At 37.6% G+C, this 21,928-nt stretch overlaps 2 protein-coding genes across 3 annotated transcripts; both read left to right on the plus strand.

Moving 5' to 3' along the window:
• The first annotated feature begins 28 nt into the window (after positions 1 to 28).
• Positions 29 to 13,976, plus strand: LOC138605504 (natural resistance-associated macrophage protein 2-like). Of its 2 annotated transcripts, XM_069677797.1 has the most exons (17): positions 29 to 181; positions 3,906 to 3,988; positions 5,407 to 5,543; positions 5,692 to 5,811; positions 5,995 to 6,114; positions 6,245 to 6,351; positions 6,462 to 6,532; positions 6,619 to 6,686; positions 6,802 to 6,957; positions 7,125 to 7,283; positions 7,437 to 7,523; positions 8,050 to 8,169; positions 8,252 to 8,401; positions 8,536 to 8,609; positions 9,302 to 9,455; positions 9,800 to 9,853; positions 13,426 to 13,976. In XM_069677797.1, exons 2-17 carry the CDS (start codon positions 3,955 to 3,957, stop codon positions 13,495 to 13,497), a joined length of 1,683 nt encoding a protein of 560 aa, XP_069533898.1. In that variant the 5' UTR covers positions 29 to 181; positions 3,906 to 3,954; the 3' UTR covers positions 13,498 to 13,976. The 2 variants fall into 2 exon arrangements, with proteins under 2 accessions (XP_069533898.1, XP_069533899.1); XM_069677798.1 differs by lacking the exon at positions 13,426 to 13,976 and having other exon boundaries at positions 9,800 to 12,526.
• Positions 13,977 to 16,842: 2,866 nt separating this feature from the next.
• Positions 16,843 to 19,548, plus strand: cnpy2 (canopy FGF signaling regulator 2). Its single transcript, XM_069678545.1, is given in 7 exon segments — positions 16,843 to 16,872; positions 16,874 to 16,902; positions 17,096 to 17,202; positions 17,287 to 17,402; positions 18,271 to 18,468; positions 18,673 to 18,769; positions 18,903 to 19,548. Coding segments are annotated over 7 exon segments (621 nt in total). The 3' UTR covers positions 18,947 to 19,548.
• Positions 19,549 to 21,928: the final 2,380 nt, after the last annotated feature.

Consider the following 21,928-nt stretch of genomic DNA (forward strand, 5'->3'; position numbering starts at 1 on the left):
CACATGCGCACTTAGTTTCGAACTAACATTTGACATGGAAAGATACGACTTTGCCGGAATATACCCCGATAACGTGCTATTTATCTACCTTTAAAATAACATATGTTGTCAGCTTTATAGCAACAGCTTTAATCGCCAAAAAAGGATATTGTATTTTCTACCCTCCATAGGGTATTATCAGGTAAGGGCGTTCGCGTTTTCATACTTTTATAAAGCTAACGTTAGCATATCCAACCAGACAGCTAACATATCATTGAAACTTGTTAGCTTGATTACAACACACACATTAGCAGTGACGTTAACTAGCTACATTGAGTATAGGGGTTAGTGCACCAGGCTGCTCTGGTTTACGTATCAACTTGATTTATTAGCGGTCTTGATTTGTGTTTTTTTTAAGTAGGTTAGTCACAACACACATCACAATGTAGCTCAGTCATTAGGACGAGAGGTCAAACGTTTTAAGTTCCGTCTAGTTCCTTAAAACTTTTTACGATTTTCTGTGGGAGCTTGTAAAATGTTTAGACAGCATTTCAGCATTACAAGAGGGATTTTGTAACACGGGGTTATTGCTGTCCTACTACATTCTGAAAATACAGCCATGTCTTCCTCTTAATGACGAAGTATGGACTTCGGAAAAGCTTACTCCTCTTACTTGTCATTCTCATTTAATCGAGGTGACATCAGGCGACAATTTGACCCATTTACCCTGATGATGAAATCATCATCCTTGTTGTAAAAGTTGTTGTAACTCAGCAATTTAAACAGAGCTGCATAAACAATATGTAATAAATTCTGAACAGTTTAGTACTTTAGACGATTTTGCAAATATATTTCTACAATTTACTAGACCTTGAGATTTTATGTTCGTAATCTGAGAAGCTTGTCGATAAAAAGAAATTGTAGGTAAAATTATTGTCAGACCAGCTGGTATGTTAATTGATATTCTTTCATCGCGAGAGTTTATCAGAATCCTAGAAGAAGAAGGGAGGGGTTTTCCAACAAATTATAAACAGGATACAGGACGACATTGCTTTTCCTTGAAGTCAGTAATTACATGTCAAATAAAGAATTCTCTTGTAACTTGCATTTCAATTTTTGCATAATAATGCAAAAAAAGTTACATATTGCAGTTAGCCTGTACAGTTAGTTGTATGCGACATTAAGACTTTTTGTCTTTTATTTTTTTGTTTGACTATTGAAATTACATAAATCAAGCTGGACAACACAGAGCTCATGGTTCAATGTGAACTTAAGTTGTTTACTAACTTAAGTTGTTAAGACTGTGTGACGTGTGCACCCATATTCTTGATGCACCAGTTTTTGCAAGACACAAGTTCTTGAATATTAATTTCCTTGTTGGGCAGAGCGAGAGATTCCTCTTACCGTGACCTTTTATAGCAGCTGAATGTTCGCTCTGTTGAACAGAACTGTCTTGGACGTTGCAGGTCTGATATTTTGGTGCGGCTGCTGCTGAAAGTAGTAAGAATGACTTGAACTGCTTTTTGTTAGCAATTGTTGCTGACAAAAACAGTATAAGCTAATGCTTCATTGTTAATTCAGGATAACGTATTAGTTTGTCATATGGGATTCCTGCGTAACATTAAGAACACTTTTCTTATGGCATTATTGTGTTGAGATGCATTTATTTGCATGGGGTGCTAAAGCCTTCGGGGGACATACATTGTGAGGTGTAACATTATAGAGATCATTTGTCAGTTTGGGAGTTGTCATAGATTAAGTGATTGTAAAAGCTGTTCTGTGAAGATTAGGCTTCAGTGGTTTTTGTTGAGGCCAAGGCTTTGGGGGAAGACAGTAGATGGATGACTAAATGATGTGGTTTCTAATGAGGCACATTACTCCTACCATGTAGCTGATGAGATGGGCTGATGTTTTCCAGACAAAAATGGTACTGTTTACAGTGTTTAGCATCTTTATATGGATTCAACATGACCAAATTCTTTTGTCAGTCCAACTATGTGTAAGTGCTTATCAGCACTTACACATAGTTGCTCCTGGAATTTGATAAGATTCATGCTGCTGACACATCGAGAGCAGTTACACAATCCTGGATGCAAGACTCATAATCTCATAATAAGAACCCATAATCATGATATCATGATCAGCACAAAACATACCTGTGTCAGATGCAGTGCAGATAATAATAATAATAATAGTAGACTGAACCTAAATACAGCCAACATTATTCCTTATCCAAATGGGTTCATACTCATGTGGTGGATTGTGAATGTGTGGAGGTGTACTCATCTAGTTTCAAACTTAAAGCTCAGCGAAACTTAAAGAAAGGTCAAAGCAGAGTGACGGGGTCAGTCAGTGCAGTATGACAGCTCTGTGAAAGAGAAAGCATCCACGTCTACAAACTAAACCAGGTGCCATTCAGAACAAAGGCAATTAACCAAATAACAGAGTAAAAACCTGCACAGCACTGTACTCTAAGACATCAACAACAGCAACATCAAAGCCAGATAACTTCCACTGTCGGCAGAAAGGATGTGATGATTCTTTCTTACCTGGTTAGTGAGATAATGCAAGTAAGGCTGGGGATACAATGTCCTTGCAGGGTAAGATCAAATACTTCTTGAAATCTGCAACAAGGTGATAGGCAGACTGCATCAACCAATTATTGTTATACAGGTACAGTATATTTAACAGCTGTAAGTCTAGTTCATTTCATGGAGAGGTATGAGAGCAAATGGCCTTTTTAATTTGTTTAAAATTGACTGTGTTCGGAGCAAATTGACGTCCCTGAACTGCTCCCCATCATCATGTATGCCTTAAAAGATAAATAAATAAATGTGTATATATATAATATGGTGGTGGCAGAAATCGTTTGAATCTCATTTTGCGCTCTTTCTAGTGTCTTCAGGCCCTGACTGTGACTGCTCACTGTAGCCACTTAAGAACAAATTACAAATAAGTCTTAAAAGATCCAAAACTAAAACGTCCTACAGCAAATTATCATAATGCAAATTATGCATTATTATTATTTTTATTAATGTAAATTTGGAGCAAACATTTAGGCGATAAAAAACATTTGTAGAGTAGTTAAATGCAACTGCCTGTTTCATGTGCAGTGTGAAGAGTACAGAACATTAACAAAATTGCAGTGCAGGGTCTCATGTACAAGGAACAGTGAAAGGAAAAACTTCACATCCCTAATTTAAGAAAACACCAGTCGTTTTCCAAAGCAGTAAAACCTTTTGTCATGAGTAAATGTTGATCCATTTTGGCATAATGTTTTTGGTAATTTGAGGCTGTTCTTTAAGGAACAATAATTCTTATGTTATTAAACGTATTGCTGCTGGGCAAAGTACCAAAGACCTTATCAGTTTGATAATACTGATTAATCTGGGCACACTCTGAGCCAGAGGAAGTGGCACTCTGATGGAAACCTTGACCGTTTGGAAACCTGCTGCCTGCAGCCTCATATGATCTCTCAGTCATGTGCTTTTAGAGGGGCCTCTCTCTGTGTCAGAGCACAGTGTGTTCCTAAATGTTCAGCTATAGTGATGTTTGGTATTTTTAATCTGTGGGTGAGAAGTAAAGAAGGACCATTTCCCCCCCCCCCCCCAAGTGTGCTTAGAGGTAGGACGCATGTTGTTGAAGTGAAACTCCTGCACAAGGAGTTGACTCAGAGGTTCCCATTAATGTGACTTTTCACATGCTCTTAATATTGCTTAGTCATTGGTTTGACTCGTGAATTTCAATGTTTTGTTAAAGGGGTAAAGTTGAACAAAGTTTTGCACACTCATGCTGGACCTGCTGTGGAAAAAACCTCAAGTCTTTTTTAGCACGATCCTTAGCGTTATTATTTCTGTTTTACCCTTAACAGTCATGTCTTTCACGCTTATCCTTCAGATTATGTAACTATTGTTGTCTTATTCCAGGGAAGCTGATATTCATCCCTCAAGTTCCCAGGGATCCCTCTTTGCCCTGATGAAAGCTGAGCAAGACTCAGACCTCCTCGAAGGTAACTTGTTAAAATAAAAGAAACATCTCCTGCTATTTTCCCCCCATGTTAAACACTCTGTGCATTGACTTAATGTTGTCCCAAGTTCATTTTGTCTTCATGCATGCAATCACAGCACCATTTACAATAAGGCAGATTCAAGGAGACTCTTGAACTCGTAGTGCTTCTGTTGTAAACTTTATTACTGCTTGTGACGATGTGTGGTTCCTCGAAGGGTTAAGGGCAGGACAGTCTCTTGTTCTGCTTTATTAACGGCTCCAAGCACAAGTTGGGGAAGTGTGCTGTGGTCTGCGTTCTTTACTTCTCTCTAATTTTTAGAGACATGATGTCAGAATGTTGTCGTGACATCTGGCGACAGGAAAAAAAAAGATTATAAACCGGCGAGTCATATAAAAAGCAGAGTCATTGTTAGGGAGCCGTGGACTTTAGGACCAGCAGTGAGTTAGAGATGGAGGGAGAAAGGAACGAGAGGTCCTGCCTGAGTGAGTTGTGCACATTGTTTTTTTGAGTGTTTTATATTGAAAGGTCTTTTGTGTGTTAAAAATTTTTTTATTATGGCTTCATATAAAACATGTTCATGGAGACATTTGGTTAAAGATATGAGTAATGTGCCCCTGATAACCGATCATTACCGACTGATTAATGAGATGTAATTAAAATTCTTGAACTTAATCATTCTGTTTTTGTTTCTAAATCAAGCTTTTGCTTTTAGCTTATCAGCAATTACATTTGTTGCTTTTGTACATTCAAATGGAAAATTTGGCTTAATTTTTAAGTCAGTTTCTTTAATAAATCTCTGCAACCCGGGCAATATTGGATACTATGACATGAACATTTTCCTGTGGGGAAAAAAATGTAAAAATATGTTTAATGGAAAACATTATGGAAAGCTGGAATAAATACTTTGTTTTTGATACATTTCTAAATGTGCTGTACTTTTGTTATTTATTTATTTTTCTTTAAGAGAATAACTAGAAAAATCACTTTATCACTGGTCAGTTTTTCCGCTTAAGCTCAGAAGTGTTTTTACTAATGATTCTATATTTAGAGGAGATCAAAGTTTTATGGGGGAAGGGACCTCTGCTTTTTGTTTGTTTTGCAAGCTATTTCAGATTCCTCCATCGAGCTTTCAGTACTTTGCAGATGCCAGACCACAAAAAGATCAATCAAATCATGTTGCATTGTCTGCGGCACTCTGTTTTAGTATTTACTCTACATCCCAAAATCTCATTAGTTGAACTGGTGAGAATGGCAAGAAGGAGCTCCAGGTCATATGATGATTTCCTATAATGAGGTTCTGTTTGTTTGATGTCTGAAACCATATTAACGGCTGATGGGAAGATGTCCTAATCTTAAAGCAATGGACAACTTCTTCTTTGTCTTACTCTAACTTTGTTCTTACTCCTTGGTTTTAATAGAGGACCCCCCTCAGGACAATGTCCGGACAAACAAGTACAGCTCCATCTCTCCTCCTGCCTCACCTGAGGACCAGGACAACGCCCTCTCAACCACATACTTTGAAGAGAGGGTGCCCATTCCCGAGAACATCGACCAGGTACTTAACAATACTTTACCCTTGTTGGACACTTTATTGACTTTTTTAGATTCGAAAGAAAAACACATTTTTATTACAATTGAAGTAATTTCATATAAACCAAACTAGAACAGCAGTAGTGATTATAGAATGCTGTTTTTCTATTCAGGTGTTCAGCTTTCGTAAACTCTGGGCCTTCACTGGACCAGGGTTTCTGATGAGCATTGCTTACTTGGATCCGGGAAACATCGAGTCGGACCTGCAGTCTGGAGCTAAAGCTGGCTTTAAGGTGATTGATAAAAACTTCTATTAAGCTACGTCTGTTCCGCCATGTCCGGGAAGTTCACTTTGCTGGGTAATGGTTCTGGATTTAGGACAAAATATGAACCACAATACAGAATCATTTTTCCAGCATGAGCAAGGATTTACCAGTTATTTTAATAATAAATAAATATTTGTCCTTCTTTTTCAGCTCCTATGGGTGCTTCTTGGAGCCACCATCATTGGGCTGCTGTTGCAGAGGTTAGCTGCACGCCTCGGGGTCGTCACTGGGATGCACCTGGCTGAAGTCTGCAACCGCCAATACCCCACAGTAAGCCTCCCCACTCTCATTAGTCCTCTCAACTTTCTTTTTCCTGTTGTTCATTAACTTTTTATACACAGGACTGATGAAAAAATGCTACCGTCTGATTTTATCTTGCGTGCATGTCTTTCTTTGTCAGGTTCCTCGGATCATCCTGTGGTTAATGGTGGAACTGGCAATTATTGGCTCAGACATGCAGGAGGTCATTGGCTGTGCCATAGCTCTCAACCTCCTCTCTGTGGGCAGGTACTGTCTTTGCAGCTTGTTCATGAAAATGGACTGCAAACAATTTTTCAAAATAAGAGTATTCATATTTAAAGATGCATATAGTTACATTTTGTCCTGTTTCTCTCCAGGATCCCACTGTGGGGAGGAGTCCTCATCACTATCACAGACACATTTGTGTTCCTCTTTCTAGACAAATATGGTATGGATATATAACGCCTTTCTTATCAACTAATGTCTAAAAAGCCATGCACTCCCAGTGTTGACTCAGTTTGTATGCCATTGCAGGTTTGAGGAAACTTGAAGCTTTCTTTGGCCTTCTCATCACCATAATGGCTCTTAGCTTTGGTTACGAGGTAAAGTCCCTCACCGTGTCCGATATAATTAGATTTTTTCTTCACAGCAGACTGAGGTTTTGCTAAAACAACATGGGGCCATGACATATTTGACTCTTGTGTTGCCTGTCTGTAGTATGTGCTGGTGAAGCCGGACCAAGGCGAAGTGCTGAAGGGGATGTTTGTACCGTACTGTGCAGGCTGTGGGCAGGTGCAGCTGCTGCAGGCAGTAGGAATCGTGGGTGCCGTCATCATGCCACACAACATCTACTTGCACTCAGCGTTGGTTAAGGTTAGAAGCGTATTTATTGTCATTTGCAGTTATACTAAAATAATTCACATACTGGACAGAGTAAAAAGAATTTGTCTGTGTTTGACTCCGTACAAATTATAAATATAAGTGCTGAGATATCTTTTTTTAAAGAAGGTTGACTATTTGTTTATTTCCTCATGTTCCAGTCTCGGGAGATCGATCGCAAAAATAAGAAGGAAGTGAAGGAAGCCAATAAGTACTACTTCATCGAGTCAACTATTGCTCTCTTTGTCTCCTTCCTCATCAACGTCTTTGTCGTTGCGGTCTTTGCTCAGGCCTTCTACGGTAAAACCAACGTGCAAGTGGTGGGTATACAGTTTTTAAAATATACTCATTATTACTGTGTATACTGTGTATTGAAACTGGTATTATTGTTTCAAGTTGTGTTGTGTTAGCACACAGACTGTGTACAGAGCCTTGAGTTGTGGCTCATCATGTGTTTGTGTCCCTGGTTGCAGAATGAAGAGTGCAATGCAACCGGCAGCCCTCACACAGACCTCTTCCCTCTCAACAACCACACACTAGAGGTGGACATCTACAAAGGGGTGAGTTTGGCCATCATTACATCTTCAAAAATTCCTCACGGTGGAATCATTTACATGCTCGTATTACGGTCAAGGAGAGGGCTCTTTTTGTTTTGGACTGAGCAGAGTGTATTATTGTCAGATAAGTTAGATTAGAAGAAGAAGAAAAAATACTTTTCTTTTCATTATTTGCCAGGTCATACTTGTTAACAAAGAGTTGCGACATAGTGCTTCTTTTTAAAGGCTCTGCGCACCCTCACAGGTGTTTTCGGTTATTCTAGAGCTGAACTGTCACTTATTTGAAGTTGTCTGACTCGATAGCTGACTCGAAACATTGATTATATTAACTGGAGAAACAAGTATTTGTAATTAGTACAGTACACCTGTGCGTTTCCGCTGTGACATGTCAAAAAGGCAAAAGATGTCCACATTTTGTCCTTAGGAACGGTTTAATAAGGCAGAAAGTCTGAAAGTATCTGCGTGGGTTTGTAAAGGATTTAAAGAACTTTTTAAGTTGAACTCTTAAATCAGCTATGTCTTTGTTCAGGGTGTGGTCCTTGGATGTTTCTTCGGCCCTGCAGCCCTCTACATCTGGGCTATAGGGATCCTGGCAGCAGGACAGAGCTCTACCATGACCGGCACTTACTCAGGGCAGTTTGTCATGGAGGTAAGAAAAACTTTAATTTAGATACCATCAGCAACAAAAAGAAGATAAGTGTGAGTGCATGCTCATGGTTTTGTTTGCCTAGGGTTTCCTGAACCTGCGGTGGTCCCGGTTTGCGCGGGTGCTGCTGACGCGCTCGATCGCCATCACGCCGACTCTGCTGGTGGCCATTTTTCAGGATGTTCAGCATCTGACGGGGATGAACGACTTCCTCAATGTGCTTCAAAGCATGCAGGTCAGTCAAAAAGACATTAAATAAGCTCTGCATACACAATCTGCTATCTATTTTCAACTGTTGGTTGGTTGTTGTTTTGTAGTAAAATATATCCCGAAAAAATATTCAGTATTTGACTTCTTTCTGTTCAACAGCTTCCATTTGCTTTGATCCCAATTCTGACCTTCACCAGTCTGACCTCCATAATGAACGACTTTGCAAACGGAATGTGAGTGACATGTACACTTTCCTTTACCTCATTCATGTTTTTTTTTTTCTCCTATGGTTACTTTCATAACTGTCATTTGTCTTGTCTTTGGAATAAATCATCTATTTATTAGCCGTATCCCTCAAGCTGTTAGGATTATATTTATTGAAAGGATATTTTGTTTTATTAGTGAGGCTTACAACCTGTTTGTCCGTATCAGACATGTGAATAACTGCCACATGTCAAGCAAACAGAAATTACTCATACTCATCATTTCGTCAGCAGCGCAGACGTCAGACCTAGAGCTTCTGCTTCCACTGCAAGATATTTAAAAACCTTGGAGCTTTGACTCACATTTTAAAGGTGGGAGACTGGTTAAGGCAGAGTAGCGATATGTTTCAGAATAAAGGTCAAATGAACTCAATACTAAGGAATTAAAAGGCATGATCTCTTTCTGGGAATTTATTGTGTTGTGTGTTACTAGTTATTACCAAATCAAGTGTGACTTGTTTGTACAGGAGTGAATGAATGTACTGAATGTTCCTCTTTATCTGATACTTTATTGTATGTGTTGCTAATGAAAGAAATCCATGGCAGTCACATTGTGTTAGACAGGCCAGGACGGATTATGCAACCTGGGAATTAACTCAGTAGTAGACTGGAAGAAAAAAACATTATTTCTCAATGTTTTAATAAACTGCCTGTTTCTTCAGGGTGTGGAAGATTTCTGGAGGCGTCATGATCCTGGTGGTTTGTGCAATCAACATGTACTTTGTGGTGTCTTACGTGACAGCGCTCAACAGTACGCTGCTCTACGTTTTTGCTGCCCTGCTCTCCGTAGCCTATCTGTGTTTTGTCGCCTACCTGGTGAGTTGGATCACTACAACATTAAATCACTCCTTAGACTATGTCTGTCATTTGGTGATGTGATGTCAATTCTCTGAATAAATAAACTAGAAGTGTTTGATGAATAATTGACAAATCAAAAGTGTCAGTTTTCTGGATTTCTATGCACTAAATATTTGTTAGCATGGTTTTAATGTTGAAGTAAACTTTTGTTTTATTTTGAAGATGCATCTTAACATATTTAAATATAGTATATACAGTATTTAAGTCTTCTGTGTCCATTGTTTTAGTGGACAAAATATGTCTTGCATAAGTGTCAAAACCCCTGCTGCATCTTGACCTCTCTCCTTTGTCGTTGTCTGCAGGGTTGGTACTGTTTGGTTGCCTTGGGGGTTTCCTGCCTGGACTTTGGCAGCAGGGTAAGCAAGCAACCTGCTGTGTTAATAGAGGAGCAGTCTGAGTTGGACTCGTAGAGCTGAACAGGACAGTAACAACCAGCATTCCTCTTTCCTCTCGGAGACTCTGAGCCATGTATTCAACAAGGAATCTTCTAGATCACATAGGATCTTGAGAGCACAATTCCTGCTAATGTCACATGTGAACTTTGTTTAGGGCTGGGTGTCAGAATTTGGTGCTTTAAAGGTACACAAAGAAGAGTGAAAACTACACCAGCATAGCGCATTCAATGCTTGAGAAGACTCATAGGGAGATATACATTCATCAGTCAAGACAGCTATGATAGTCATAATCCTCAAAGGCAACAGATGTTTAGTATCTGTATCTTAAATACTCCATAAATGTTTTTATTATGTTGAATTAAGCAGGAGCCACATTGTTTGGGAGCACACTGTGGCTTCATACCAGCAGAGCAAAACAAAGGAAACCTTTACTAAAGCCTCGATAAAGTTGGGTTCTATTCAGAATAAGATCACCTCAAAATTACAAAATGGTAACCAGTAAGAATTATTTTTCAAATGATCCGTATGAAACATAGAAATTATATGAAAACTGAAACTAGTAACGGCTGATATATTCCTGCCAAATAAGCTGTTGAGGTTGCACTGTTATAAAGTTAATGTTTATTATTTTTGTTTATTATTTAGTTAAAAAAACTAACTAATATTAAGTTTCTGTTAAGTAAGAGCTGATCTAGCTTTCGACCTGAGGAGTAATCGTCGTAATCTTCTTTTTTTGGTCCAGTGAGGTGTACTGATGTTAGCTGCACCAAGCCGTCTGCAGTCTACCTCAACATCCTGTACTATCTAATGAAAGAGTTTTATTCAGTGGATAACACCCAGTTATTACTTTTCAAAGAATAACATTATTACATAATTAACAATAAGGTTCTTCAAATCACACCCATGTACTGAAAATCACCAAATTATATCCAGCCCTAATTGTGTAAAAAAACAACAAAAAGAAGGTGGCTTTTGACGTTTCGAGCTGATTCCTGTCTGCAAAAGCGTAATGTTCCGGTATCATACAAAAATGACTCGTACTTCATTTTGTCGCTCCTCTTCTGTGGAGTCCCAGCTGCAGTCCATAGTGGACATTTGAACAATACAACCAATTCTGTGAAGGAAGATTCTTTTCTTTTTCATTAGGATGCCAGTGACTCGGGTCAATCAACAAGGTAAAGTGAGTTTGTCAGTGATTTTAGGTATGAAAGAAAATGAGTTGATGTATGGTGCAGGAGTTGTTTAAAGTGTTGGATGGAACAATAATCTGTATGAATATTGATTTGTTTTTAAGCTAAAGGAGCAAGGGATGATGGAAATGTGTTTTTAAAATCATTAAGTTATTAAAATACATATTCTTATAAATTCTTAAAAAGAAACGAAAAGTCTATACGAAGGGAAAGGAACTGCCTATCTGGCATAACTGATGTGAATGTAAAGTCAAATCTGTGTGTAAAAGAGGACTGGAAACAAGAAGGAAAAAAATAAGACGAGTATAGAGGAAGTTCGTATTTAACTCCAAACCACAAGTTTGTTTCTGAGTGCTTTGTGTGCAGTGTTTTTAAAGCCTGAAGGCAGTCATTTTGTGGATTACAGTCGACAAAAAACACAATGGCTCAGAATAAAATAGTCAGATTTATTTAATTGTAGAAAATGTTTTTGCTAATTCTGGTGCACTGCATCTGTTAAGCTACTGTGTGTGCAGCAGCACTCTGCATCGACTCACTTCAGAGCTCCTAATGGAATGTTTGTTTGTTCTCCCTCTCAACACTCTTGTTTGTTCTTAAACGTTTCCTTCTTTGAACTTGTACAGTAAATACTTATAGTTTTATTTTAACATTAATCTGCTGGGCTGCAGAACTGCTTCAAGATTAATACATGGCCTGTTTAACTTAAAAATAGGTTTGTTAAGGGAATATCCATTTTTTCATTATTGTATTTAAATAAGTGCCGTCATTTCAGCATAGTAGGGAAACTGAGACTAAAGTCAGTCCTACTATGCCTTCATGCCGCCTCATCTATCAAACATTAAAGAACATGAGCAGCAGCATAGCTGTGTCAAAATGTGGAATAAAGTCTGGAAGATGGTGAAAACGTTCATAAGCTACAGTTAGTCTGATTTCTCCAACTTGTACATTAATTTGATCATAGACTGTGAACACTGTACTAAATCACCTAATGTAGCAATGTCAAAGCAAGATGTACATATTAACCTATAAACACGTTGGTTTGCACAGTGATAAATGAAAAGATCTCAGGTTCTTCTCAAGGTTATTGTTGTATGAAATGTTCACGTCAGCATGGTGGATCAGGTACAGCTGCAGGCCTCTGGTTCAGAGTTCTCAAAAACTTTCATTAAGTTCCTCAAGGTTTTCATAGAGGTGATAGAAATGTGACTTGATATTTTTTAAGGCTGCTGTGAGTACATGAAGTGTCTTATGAATACCTCTCTGGTTCGAATAATACATGGAAAATGCACATTTGTACTGTTACAAGAGAAAAGTTTAAAGTCGTGTGCAATGAAGTTAATTTATCACTAATTTCTGCTCTCAATGATCAAATGAATAATGTCTGTTGTTGCTACTGGATAACGCACACCATGTGTTCAAAATAAATGGGAAATAATGGATATTATGGACACTTGTTGGCGTCTTCTGTCTGAATGACCAAAGAAGGATTCATCAGTTATGTGTTTATAGGTGTGTTAGTGAAAATATATTTATAAGGAACCCATAAAAAAGTCATATATAAAGAAAAAAATCAAATGGTGATAAATACAGTTTTAAGATATACTGATGAATTCAGTTTTGGGCCTTTCTGTTATTGCAGTAAATAATGATTTTCACACACACTGTGTAATCTTAAAATCTGTTCACATTCCTCTTTTCATGATAAAAGGGTCAAAAGACCAATTTTATATCACATTATGATTCACATTAATAAAACCAGGGTTGATAGAACGTCATGGTAGGCAATATAAATTCTCTTTTGCAGGATTTAAATAAGGAAAGTTGAGTTTGGAAAGTATCACTTTGATTAAAGGTGAGCACCATTAATTAATCTGTAATTATAAAACAATCAAATTCAAATTATAAACCGATCAGACCCCATTTTCCTCTGATTAAAACAGCATTGATTGTGTTTTTGTTTTTTTCCCCTTGACCATCTAAGTTATAATACAGTAAACCACTAACACTTCACTCTGTGTGTCTGCAGTCTCTGGGTAAATATTCCCTGAAAAAAAAGGGGAACTATAAAAGTAGAGTAATATTAAATGAGTTGCAGTAACACAGATGCTTTCATAAATAATATTTACAAAATGTTTGTAAAAGTAACTGTGTGAGTAAGCTGTTGTAATTTTGTAATTGATTGTTTTTACTTTGAACTTTCTTTGAGAAATCAAGAATCAGTTTTGTACAAGCAAAATTGTGCCAAAATTATATATGTATTTTTTCTTTTACGATTACAATTGTCCCTATGAATAATTAAATGATGACTCAAACCTCCGTCTCCTCTCTCTCTTTCGTATGCAGATGGGACTGTTGCAGCACACAGACATTTACTTGCTGAATGACATGGACGCTGACTCAATGGTTGAAAGATAGGATGACAGTGATGACCTGCCTGAAGCATGGGACTATCAAAGCTCGGCCAGTATGTGTTCACCTTCACCTCTCTGTGCCTTACTCGCATTCAAAGTGTCCTTACAGCACGCACACAGACGTCTGTTATGCTGTTTGAAACAATGATTGAAGTTTTCATCACAAATGCTTGCAACCTCAGATAAATAATATTTATGCAGATAATGGTTAATATCTAGGACATGATCGACATATTTAGGTTCCTGTTACTGATACACAGTAACTCATCAGTTATGAATAAAACCATCGCATCACACAATCCCAATGCATCATGGTTCATGGTTAAAGACATCGCCAAAGGAAACATCTTGAATCACCCTTAGATTAAGAGAAATGGTGCCAACCAGACTCTTCTATGTTCCTCTTAGAAGTCGCGCAATAAACTCAAGATTTTACATCATCAAGATGCCGAAGTTGTGAATTCAGAGACATGGTCGGCTGTTTTCCGCCCAGTGCTGCACTAAAGCTGCTTTGGACCTCTAATGAGGCCCCAGGGTTCAAAGTAGAGGCTTGTGTTTAATTAAATTGTTTTTTAGCCTCAGCTCTCCCGGGATCAGCTCATTAAAAGTAATCAGATTTGACACCGCCAGCACAGAGTGAGAACATGAAAATAGCCTGATGTGAATGCTGTATTATTTATTTATTAAAAGTCAAACACCAAAACTGTGGCATGATGTCAACAATATTTATGTGTTTGGTGGGGACCAAACAGCTGCCCTGTATTCTATTTTATATTAAGTTATAATCCTAAATGATTTAAATGTTCTTCTAGATGTTAATATTAGAACTATTCATTGCTATAATTAAACCTCTAAAGACTATACCCTGTACTTGTGTGTAACAAGTCAAAGTCATTTTTGTGTTTTATAGTAGAGAGTGAATATTTATGTAATGTGCACATATGCAGCCTGTTTCCCATTCTCTTTTTTCTTTTTCTTTTTTATCCACAAATATTTTTGAAAGCCAGTTGGAAGCTGTCACTTATCTGTTTTCACACATTAGAATATAATAATTTAGTGTTGTCTATTATTGTTATTTACTTTTTCTTTAAATGTACTTCTCAATTTTCTTTTTTTATTTGTGTGTGCTTTATGTTTTGTACAAATTCTATTTTGGCTAGTATGCAGTTTTAGTACATGTCTAGTTTGGGTTAATTTTCTTTATTTAATATAGCTTGAGTTTTCTGTAGTCATAGGAGCAGCTCACTTTTTTCCTTCAATATGTCCAGTTTGTGCAGAAGTGTGATGTGTAAAAAGTGCACACTGTTACAGAAAAATCTAACATTTAATTTCTGAAATTACTACAATGGCAAATTTCCTCAGTTAGCTGTGTGGTGCAAACACGTGAGGTACAGTATCTCAAACTTCAGATAAGGAGAATATGAAGTCTTTAACAATATAACTTTGGTAACCCTCTGGTGTATTATAATGGAATTATAGTAAACTACACCTGACAAGAAGATAGAATATGATATGTGATAATGCCAAGCAACATTTAAACACTTGTGTTGTTTTGGCTGATAAAAACCCTTTCCTTTACCAAAAGTTTAACTGCACTTTTACATTATTATTAATGCAGACCACCAAAGTGCCTCCTGTGCTCACCACTGTGCCTTTTCACTACTCAGTCAGAAACATTTACAACTTAAGAAGAAACGTACATCGTTATAGATGGAGAAACTCGACTAGTATATTTGGAATTTTTTTAACCATTGTGTTTTACATTTGCCATCATACTTTAATAAGAATTTTCTTTTGAAGTGAATATGTATATATATTTGCATAGATGTATTATCTTCTTATGCGACGAACCAAATATTTTGTACAACAAACTGTTTCAAAACACTTTTTAAAAATAAATGAATGAGCACTTCATCACAAAAGAAATGGGCCAAATTGTAATTGAAAGCAGAGAAGTTGATATCATAGGCATCAAGTGAACATGTCTCGCTGCACAACAAAAGCATTTTGTTGAAAACTGTAAGGCAGGCGTTCACCTCTTTATGTCCCTCAGGACGTGAACTTGCTTCTGTTGAATTCTATTAAAGACCTGATATTAACCTCAGGTATGGCATTTTTAAAATTGATTACAGCATCATTTGTTGCAAGTATTATAAAGTGTCAGAATTTGGGAACACCTGTTGTATTGTCAAGGACCATTTCCATGACCAGACATGAAATTGGTACATACTGTATTGTAAGTTAGATTAAATATGTTATTTCTGATTTTATGATATTGTACAGTACGGTACAGTATTGAGACCCCATTGAAAGGGTGGTGTTGTAACCAGATGTGTTGTTATAAATTATGTGCCATGTAATATTTTTAAACATGCGTTTTTGTTGAATAAAAAAAGGAAAAAAAACAAAAACAAACTTTGAATACTGTGAATTGAAAGTCTATTGTTTAGGAATAATTTCTTCTTTTAGTGAAAGAGACGAGACAGAAATCTTCAGATGTACAGTATGTTAGGCCTTATTAAAAAATATCTTATTGAACAACATATTGGAAATATTCTGCTGACTCTGTTTTATCACATAATTTATTAATGTTATTTCTTCGGTGAAATGTAGGACATTAATTTGGATGGCACTCAATGTCCCACATGTATCCAAAACAAGATTCTCTCTAATACTTAATAATTGATAATCAATTAATACTTAGAAGGCAATTCATTCTTCATATATAGTAAACTATAAACATGGAAGTCATTTTAAAAAGAAAAACTGGGGGGGGGGGGGGGGGGGTCTGATGCTGTAGCGCAATGGGTATCTGCAGAAGAGCAATACACTCCACATTTTACCCCCTGTAGCACAAAATTAGCATGATGTAGTTTCACCCACTTAGACAAATGTGTTTGTATTCTGTTTTTAATAGATTTATAAGATGTTTTCTTAAAGGGTTTTACACAAAATATTTAACTGAACGACTCGAGTAGAAGCAGCTGCAGCAATAGCGGCTATTAAGCCAGTAATAGTTAATTAGCTAACAAGATGTTGCTCTTTTCCTCAAAAGTAGGAAACTAAACCAAGACAATTTGACATTACCTTCTTTCTGTCACTTCACATTTTTGCCCTCAGGTTTTATTCATTATAAAACTTGTGTTTTCGCCCGATATTAAGACCTACTGTAGCTATATTTAATTCCACAAAATTGCTTTTACGCAAAGATCTTGGCAGTGCTGCTGGTTGCCCTGGTAACGCCAGATTGGGAGCCGTTAGAATCTTCCTAGTCACGCGAGGGCGCTGTCTCGAGCCTGACTCCATCCTGTCCAGCGGCTCCGTTGCCTACGTCACCACATTTCACCGAATGCGATGGAACAGCGTGGAAAAGCGTAAAGGTGGTCTCGAATAACACTGCAAGAAACTTGTAAGTTGACTGAAAAGTTTTCAAAACGTTTTTTGGTGTCTGAATCATTCTCTGTTTCATAGCAGCTGGACAGAGAGATTGTTGTTGCCAGAAGACGTGGAGAGCTTGCTGGATAAATTATTACTGACACACTTGAACGTGTCATTTGCCAGTTGATGTGTCAGCTTGTAACGTGATGAATTCTGTGTTTTAGATGCAAGATGAGGGAAGTGGCTCTTGTGCTCGCACCGTGTGTGTTTCTGTGTCTTCTCCTTAGCTGCAGCCAGGCAGCCAGACAAGGACAGGACGTCAGATGTGGAGGTACTTGTTATCTCACCCTCACTTTGAGCGAGGCACACAAATACACAGAAAAGCCCTAATGCGTGTGTCTTATACTCCCCGCAGCTTGCAGGGCTCTGGTAGATGAGATGGAGTGGGCCATCTCCCAAATAGATCCAAAGAAAATGATCCAGACTGGATCCTTCAGGATTAACCCTGACGGCAGCCAGTCTATCAGAGACGTAAGTCAGCAGCGCAGCCACGTAGTAATCTGTGTCCAACCCACTCTGTAGGCTGCATCACGTTACTAATTTTGTACACATTGAAGTAGAGTTGTGAAAATACATGTCACCTAGACTTATTTAACCTATTAATTACTGGTACTGGGCTATGATTTTGCAATGAAACTAACTACTAACTTATGTGATCTGCAACGATTTGATGCATGATACAATTCTTGTTGTAAATTTTGGGTCCAAACTGGCCTTAAAGGATTTTTTTTTTAAAAACATCCAACCTTTTCTGGTACATGCTTTCCAGATTTGAGAATTTTGTCCTTATCTTTGTCTTATTACATGAAAAGATATTTGGGTTTTGGACTGTTGGTCAGTCAAAGTAATAACTGACTATGAGGTGACTACTATTTGGGCAAGGTACCCAACCTCAATACCTTAAGTGAACTCTGTCTTCAGTACCCTGAATCAGATATGACATGCTGGACAACGTTATTCTTTGATCGTATATTGGCAAATTTATTTAACAGTTGTTTTATTTCATTCAGGCAAAGTTGTTGTGCAGCTGCTTGTGCTTACACAAAAGGTTTTTTATTAAGTACAATCTTATTTAATATTCACTTTAGTGTCAGGTTGAGATAGAGAGACAAAAATCACACATATTAACTTGTAAAGTTACCTGACTACAGATTAAGCATCCAAACTGGACTACCATGTTAAGGTTTAGCATTACTAAATTGCATTGTTACCCATATGGAACAAAAAAGGATCGTTTCAATAGATGATCATTTTGAGTTGTAATGTCTTGGTTGAGTGGGTTTGCATGATAAAACAACTCGCATCCTCTTTGATTCAGAATTTTTCATGATGCCTTCAGGTTCCTCTGGCTCGCTCAGAGGGAAACCTCCTAGAGCTGATGGAAAATGTGTGTGAGAGGATGGTGGACTACGGTGAGCACACAGATTCTTCAACAAACAGGAAGTCCTACATTAGGATCAAATCTCGGAGCGGTGAGGCCATGGACCTGTCAGAGGCAGCGCTGGATTCAAGAGTTACATCCAGTCTAAAATTTGCAGTGAGTACAATTTCTTGCCCCAATAAACCATCCCAAAAAATTCTGCCAAATTACTATTTAAAGTGTCATTTTATGTTTGGATTTGCATTAATGTTTTTAAAAATGCTCTCTGACATCGTATTTTTATGCAACCCACATCCCCTAAATTTGTGGCTTCTAGTACAAATTGTGCAGCTTATAACATTTTTTGACTTATTTCTTCAGTGTGAAACGATTGTCGAGCAGAATGAAGATGAAATCATTGAATTCTTCGCTCATGAGACAGATAATGTCAAAGACAAACTCTGCAGCAAGAGAACAGGTGTGTTTTTACAACATGCCTGATATCTATATTTGTAGTGCACCTTTACATTTCTGTACACAACCATCTTACTTTCTTCCAGTGAAGTGTCAGTAAATGTATTCATTGTTGTTGCTTCCTGTATACTCTACAGATCTCTGTGACCACGCTCTGAAAATACCCCATGATGAACTTTGATATCACCTCGCCATCGCTGCCATCTCTCCTCTGCTGACATGGAGACGTTAGGTGCTGTAATATTTTCAGTTATCTCTCTTCACTTGTTTACACCCTGGCAGTGGTGAAAGATTCACCCAAATTATTATGTTAGATAATATTAAAATAAAAACGTGTCATTCCTGTGATCTGTGAGAATTTAAGGACCAGTTTGGCATTTTTTAGCATTATCTCTTTGAACTTTCATGCCACATGTTTACATACTGTAAGTTATTCTACTCATTGTTTCATTTGAAGACGTCTAGAAATGCTCAAGTAAAACTGTTAGCGTGAAACTGTGAAGGCAGACTTCCCAGTAGGAACAGGATTTCTTACAAGATGAATTGTGTATGTATGGTAATTTTATTAATTAGAGACAAGTACATAGAGATTAAGTTTAAATTTGGCCAAATGGCCCTTAAGTTCTCATTCTTGCACATTAGAAGTGTCTCCCAAAGCTAGGTAGAGTTGATTAATGCCACTTTCCATATTTTATTCACAAGAGTGGACATGGACAGTATAATTTGATTCCAAATTACATGTTCAATTCATGATCACCGGTATTTATTGATCACAGGAATAGTTGTTGTTTGTTTTTTTTTGGTGCTATATCCCTTAAAGTTTAAACAAAAAAATTGAAAGGCCACAATTTAAAGATGCATTTCAGTGTGAAATTAGTTTTACTATTATTTGAATCACAAATGTTTCTATGTTTCTGTGTAGTGTCACACTCTTAGAAGATTGATCCTGTTTCACCATCAGCCTCAGGTATTGTAACTGTTGATGTGAAATGTGTTACAATTAAGAGAACTGTTTAAAGAGATTAAAAGATGCTGCTAAGGAGGTAGGTGGATGCTCTAGAGGTGCTGAGGTGTCCTCTACACTTGTAAACACTCCCAAGAATGACTTTGCTTCAATTTCGAGTTAAATTGACTACATATTGACTTGTAAAAGGGCTGAAATGTGTGGGTCAGTGTTAGCAGTAATTTTGTGAAAAAAAGAGTGGCTTTCCCCTCATCTTCTGATCCAGAGCAACAAATATAGCAAAAGAAAAGGATAAAAATAAGTATGAAATTGTTGTTATCAGATGCAGCTTCAGGAGCAGAAAATTACTCTTAATTAATCTTATTTTCATTAAACACTACAAAACACAGCTGCAATCACCTGAGTTGTGATATTTAAGAGTTTCGTATTTCGATCTTGAGCACTAAGAGCTGTATGTCACTGAGTTTCTTGTAAAACTAAACTTCCACTAGAGTGTGCTGCAGTCCACAAAATCGCATAATCATACTCAGCTGGAAAGTCGACATGCTGTACTGTCAATGCAGAGAGGCCAGGAAGTATGTTTGGTATCATTTATTTTCCGATGTGTGAAAAAGTAACCTTGCTGTCTCATGTGAACATTCTCCTGTTATTTCTGTTTTATATATAAATTTTGTACGTTTTCTGCATCTGTCTTGTCTTTAATCAATAGAAGTATACAGTATTTGTACAACATCAACACAAGTTTATCTTAAGTCATAGAGCCTTCATTTTAAATCATAAACATAAGTTGGTGTCACTAAAACATTTAAATTTTAGTGTTTTCAGAGGAGTTGAAGCACCATTAAGAGGTGAAAATAATAACCAGATACAAGCTTAGACATTTTGCTGTTGGCATTGGTGAGACTGAAACTTAATTCTGGACCTTGGAAACAGCAGCTAACAAAAGAGCTCACAAACAATATGAAGTTTCCACCGTTATTTGTTGATCGACTGCAATGTTTGATTTACTTAAATACAGAAATATCACCCCACTAGAAATCATTTTCAAACAACCAAACCTTTTATTATATCAACTTGATGATTTCACACCTACAATATGACCTAAAATTACTCGTAGAAACAGCAGATACATTTTTTTTGAGAAAAGGAATCACAACATCTTTTTTACAAGAATCCAGTTGTCAAATAAACACATTTGTTTTGGCCAAGTTAGATTTCCTTAATGTTAAATTCTGAAATGTCTATAAGAAAACTAATTGCATCACTATTTATCCATCAAAGATAAAAGATCTATGCTTACCTGAAACTAAAAAATAAATTAGCCTTTGTGAAAACATCCGCTTTGAAATGTTATTGAGGAAATGACTCACCCTTATTAACAAGCGCAATGGTAAATGGTAAATGTTGCACAGCTGTTAGATGTTAAATCAAACATATTGGGCTTGTGCACATCGGGTTATTTTACAGGCTCACTTTCAATTATTTCCTCCTCTGAAACAGCGACCTCTGAGGGCACGCAAACCTCCTCCTCATTTCCTTTTTGATCAGTTTCCCTCAAGTCCACCGCCTCGGTTGGTATGTTCTCCACCTGCAACAGGCACTCCTCACTCCAAGTTGACACATTAGTGTGGCTCTCCTTTCCGTCATTATCTTTCTCTTTCTTAGTTGCAGTCTCATCTTTTACTTTGCTTGAACTGCATGGCTCTCCCTCAGCCTTCTGAAACTCCTCGTAATACTCTTCCTTGATTTCTATCTCGGCATGAGGAAGTGATTCATAAACCTCGTCCTCATCTGCTACAATAACAGTGTCCCCAGAATTGTGGCTACTAGTGCTGCTGCAGGACAGTGTGTCTTCTTCAGCATGCCCACTAGTCTGTTGACTGGGCTGGATTTGTCCCAACTCTACTTCATCAAGGCTTCCCTCTGTTGAAACATGTAGCCCTTGTTCATCAAAGAATGTCTTCTTAGATTTCATCCGTTCTACCACATCGGCGCAACCTAAGTCCTCCCCTACGCTCTCTGGATCCCACAGCTCACTCACCTCCTCCTCCTCATTCTCAGAGTCAGGCGCCGTATGTTTCCTAATGCGATTTACAGCATCCCAGAGTGACCTTGGATACTGGGGCTGTTCTTTGAGGGGTAAGTCAGAGGAACCACTTTCACACCCCTCTTGTAGCGAAGGATGTGAAGAGCTGTCAA

Source organism: Semicossyphus pulcher, unplaced genomic scaffold (genome assembly GCF_022749685.1).
Source record: "Semicossyphus pulcher isolate SPU_LCO1_2020_fin unplaced genomic scaffold, fSemPul1.0.p SCAF_3, whole genome shotgun sequence".
NCBI lineage: Eukaryota > Metazoa > Chordata > Actinopteri > Labriformes > Labridae > Semicossyphus > Semicossyphus pulcher.

Excerpts from the sequence above, each read along its gene's own strand:
- LOC138605504 (XM_069677797.1), top strand. The coding sequence starts at position 3,955 with ATGAAAGCTGAGCAAGACTCAGACCTCCTCGAAG. Across the intron at positions 6,352-6,461 it reads AACCTCCTCTCTGTGGGCAG|GATCCCACTGTGGGGAGGAG; the intron begins GTACTGTCTTTG and ends GTTTCTCTCCAG. Across the intron at positions 8,170-8,251 it reads CAGGGCAGTTTGTCATGGAG|GGTTTCCTGAACCTGCGGTG; the intron begins GTAAGAAAAACT and ends TTGTTTGCCTAG.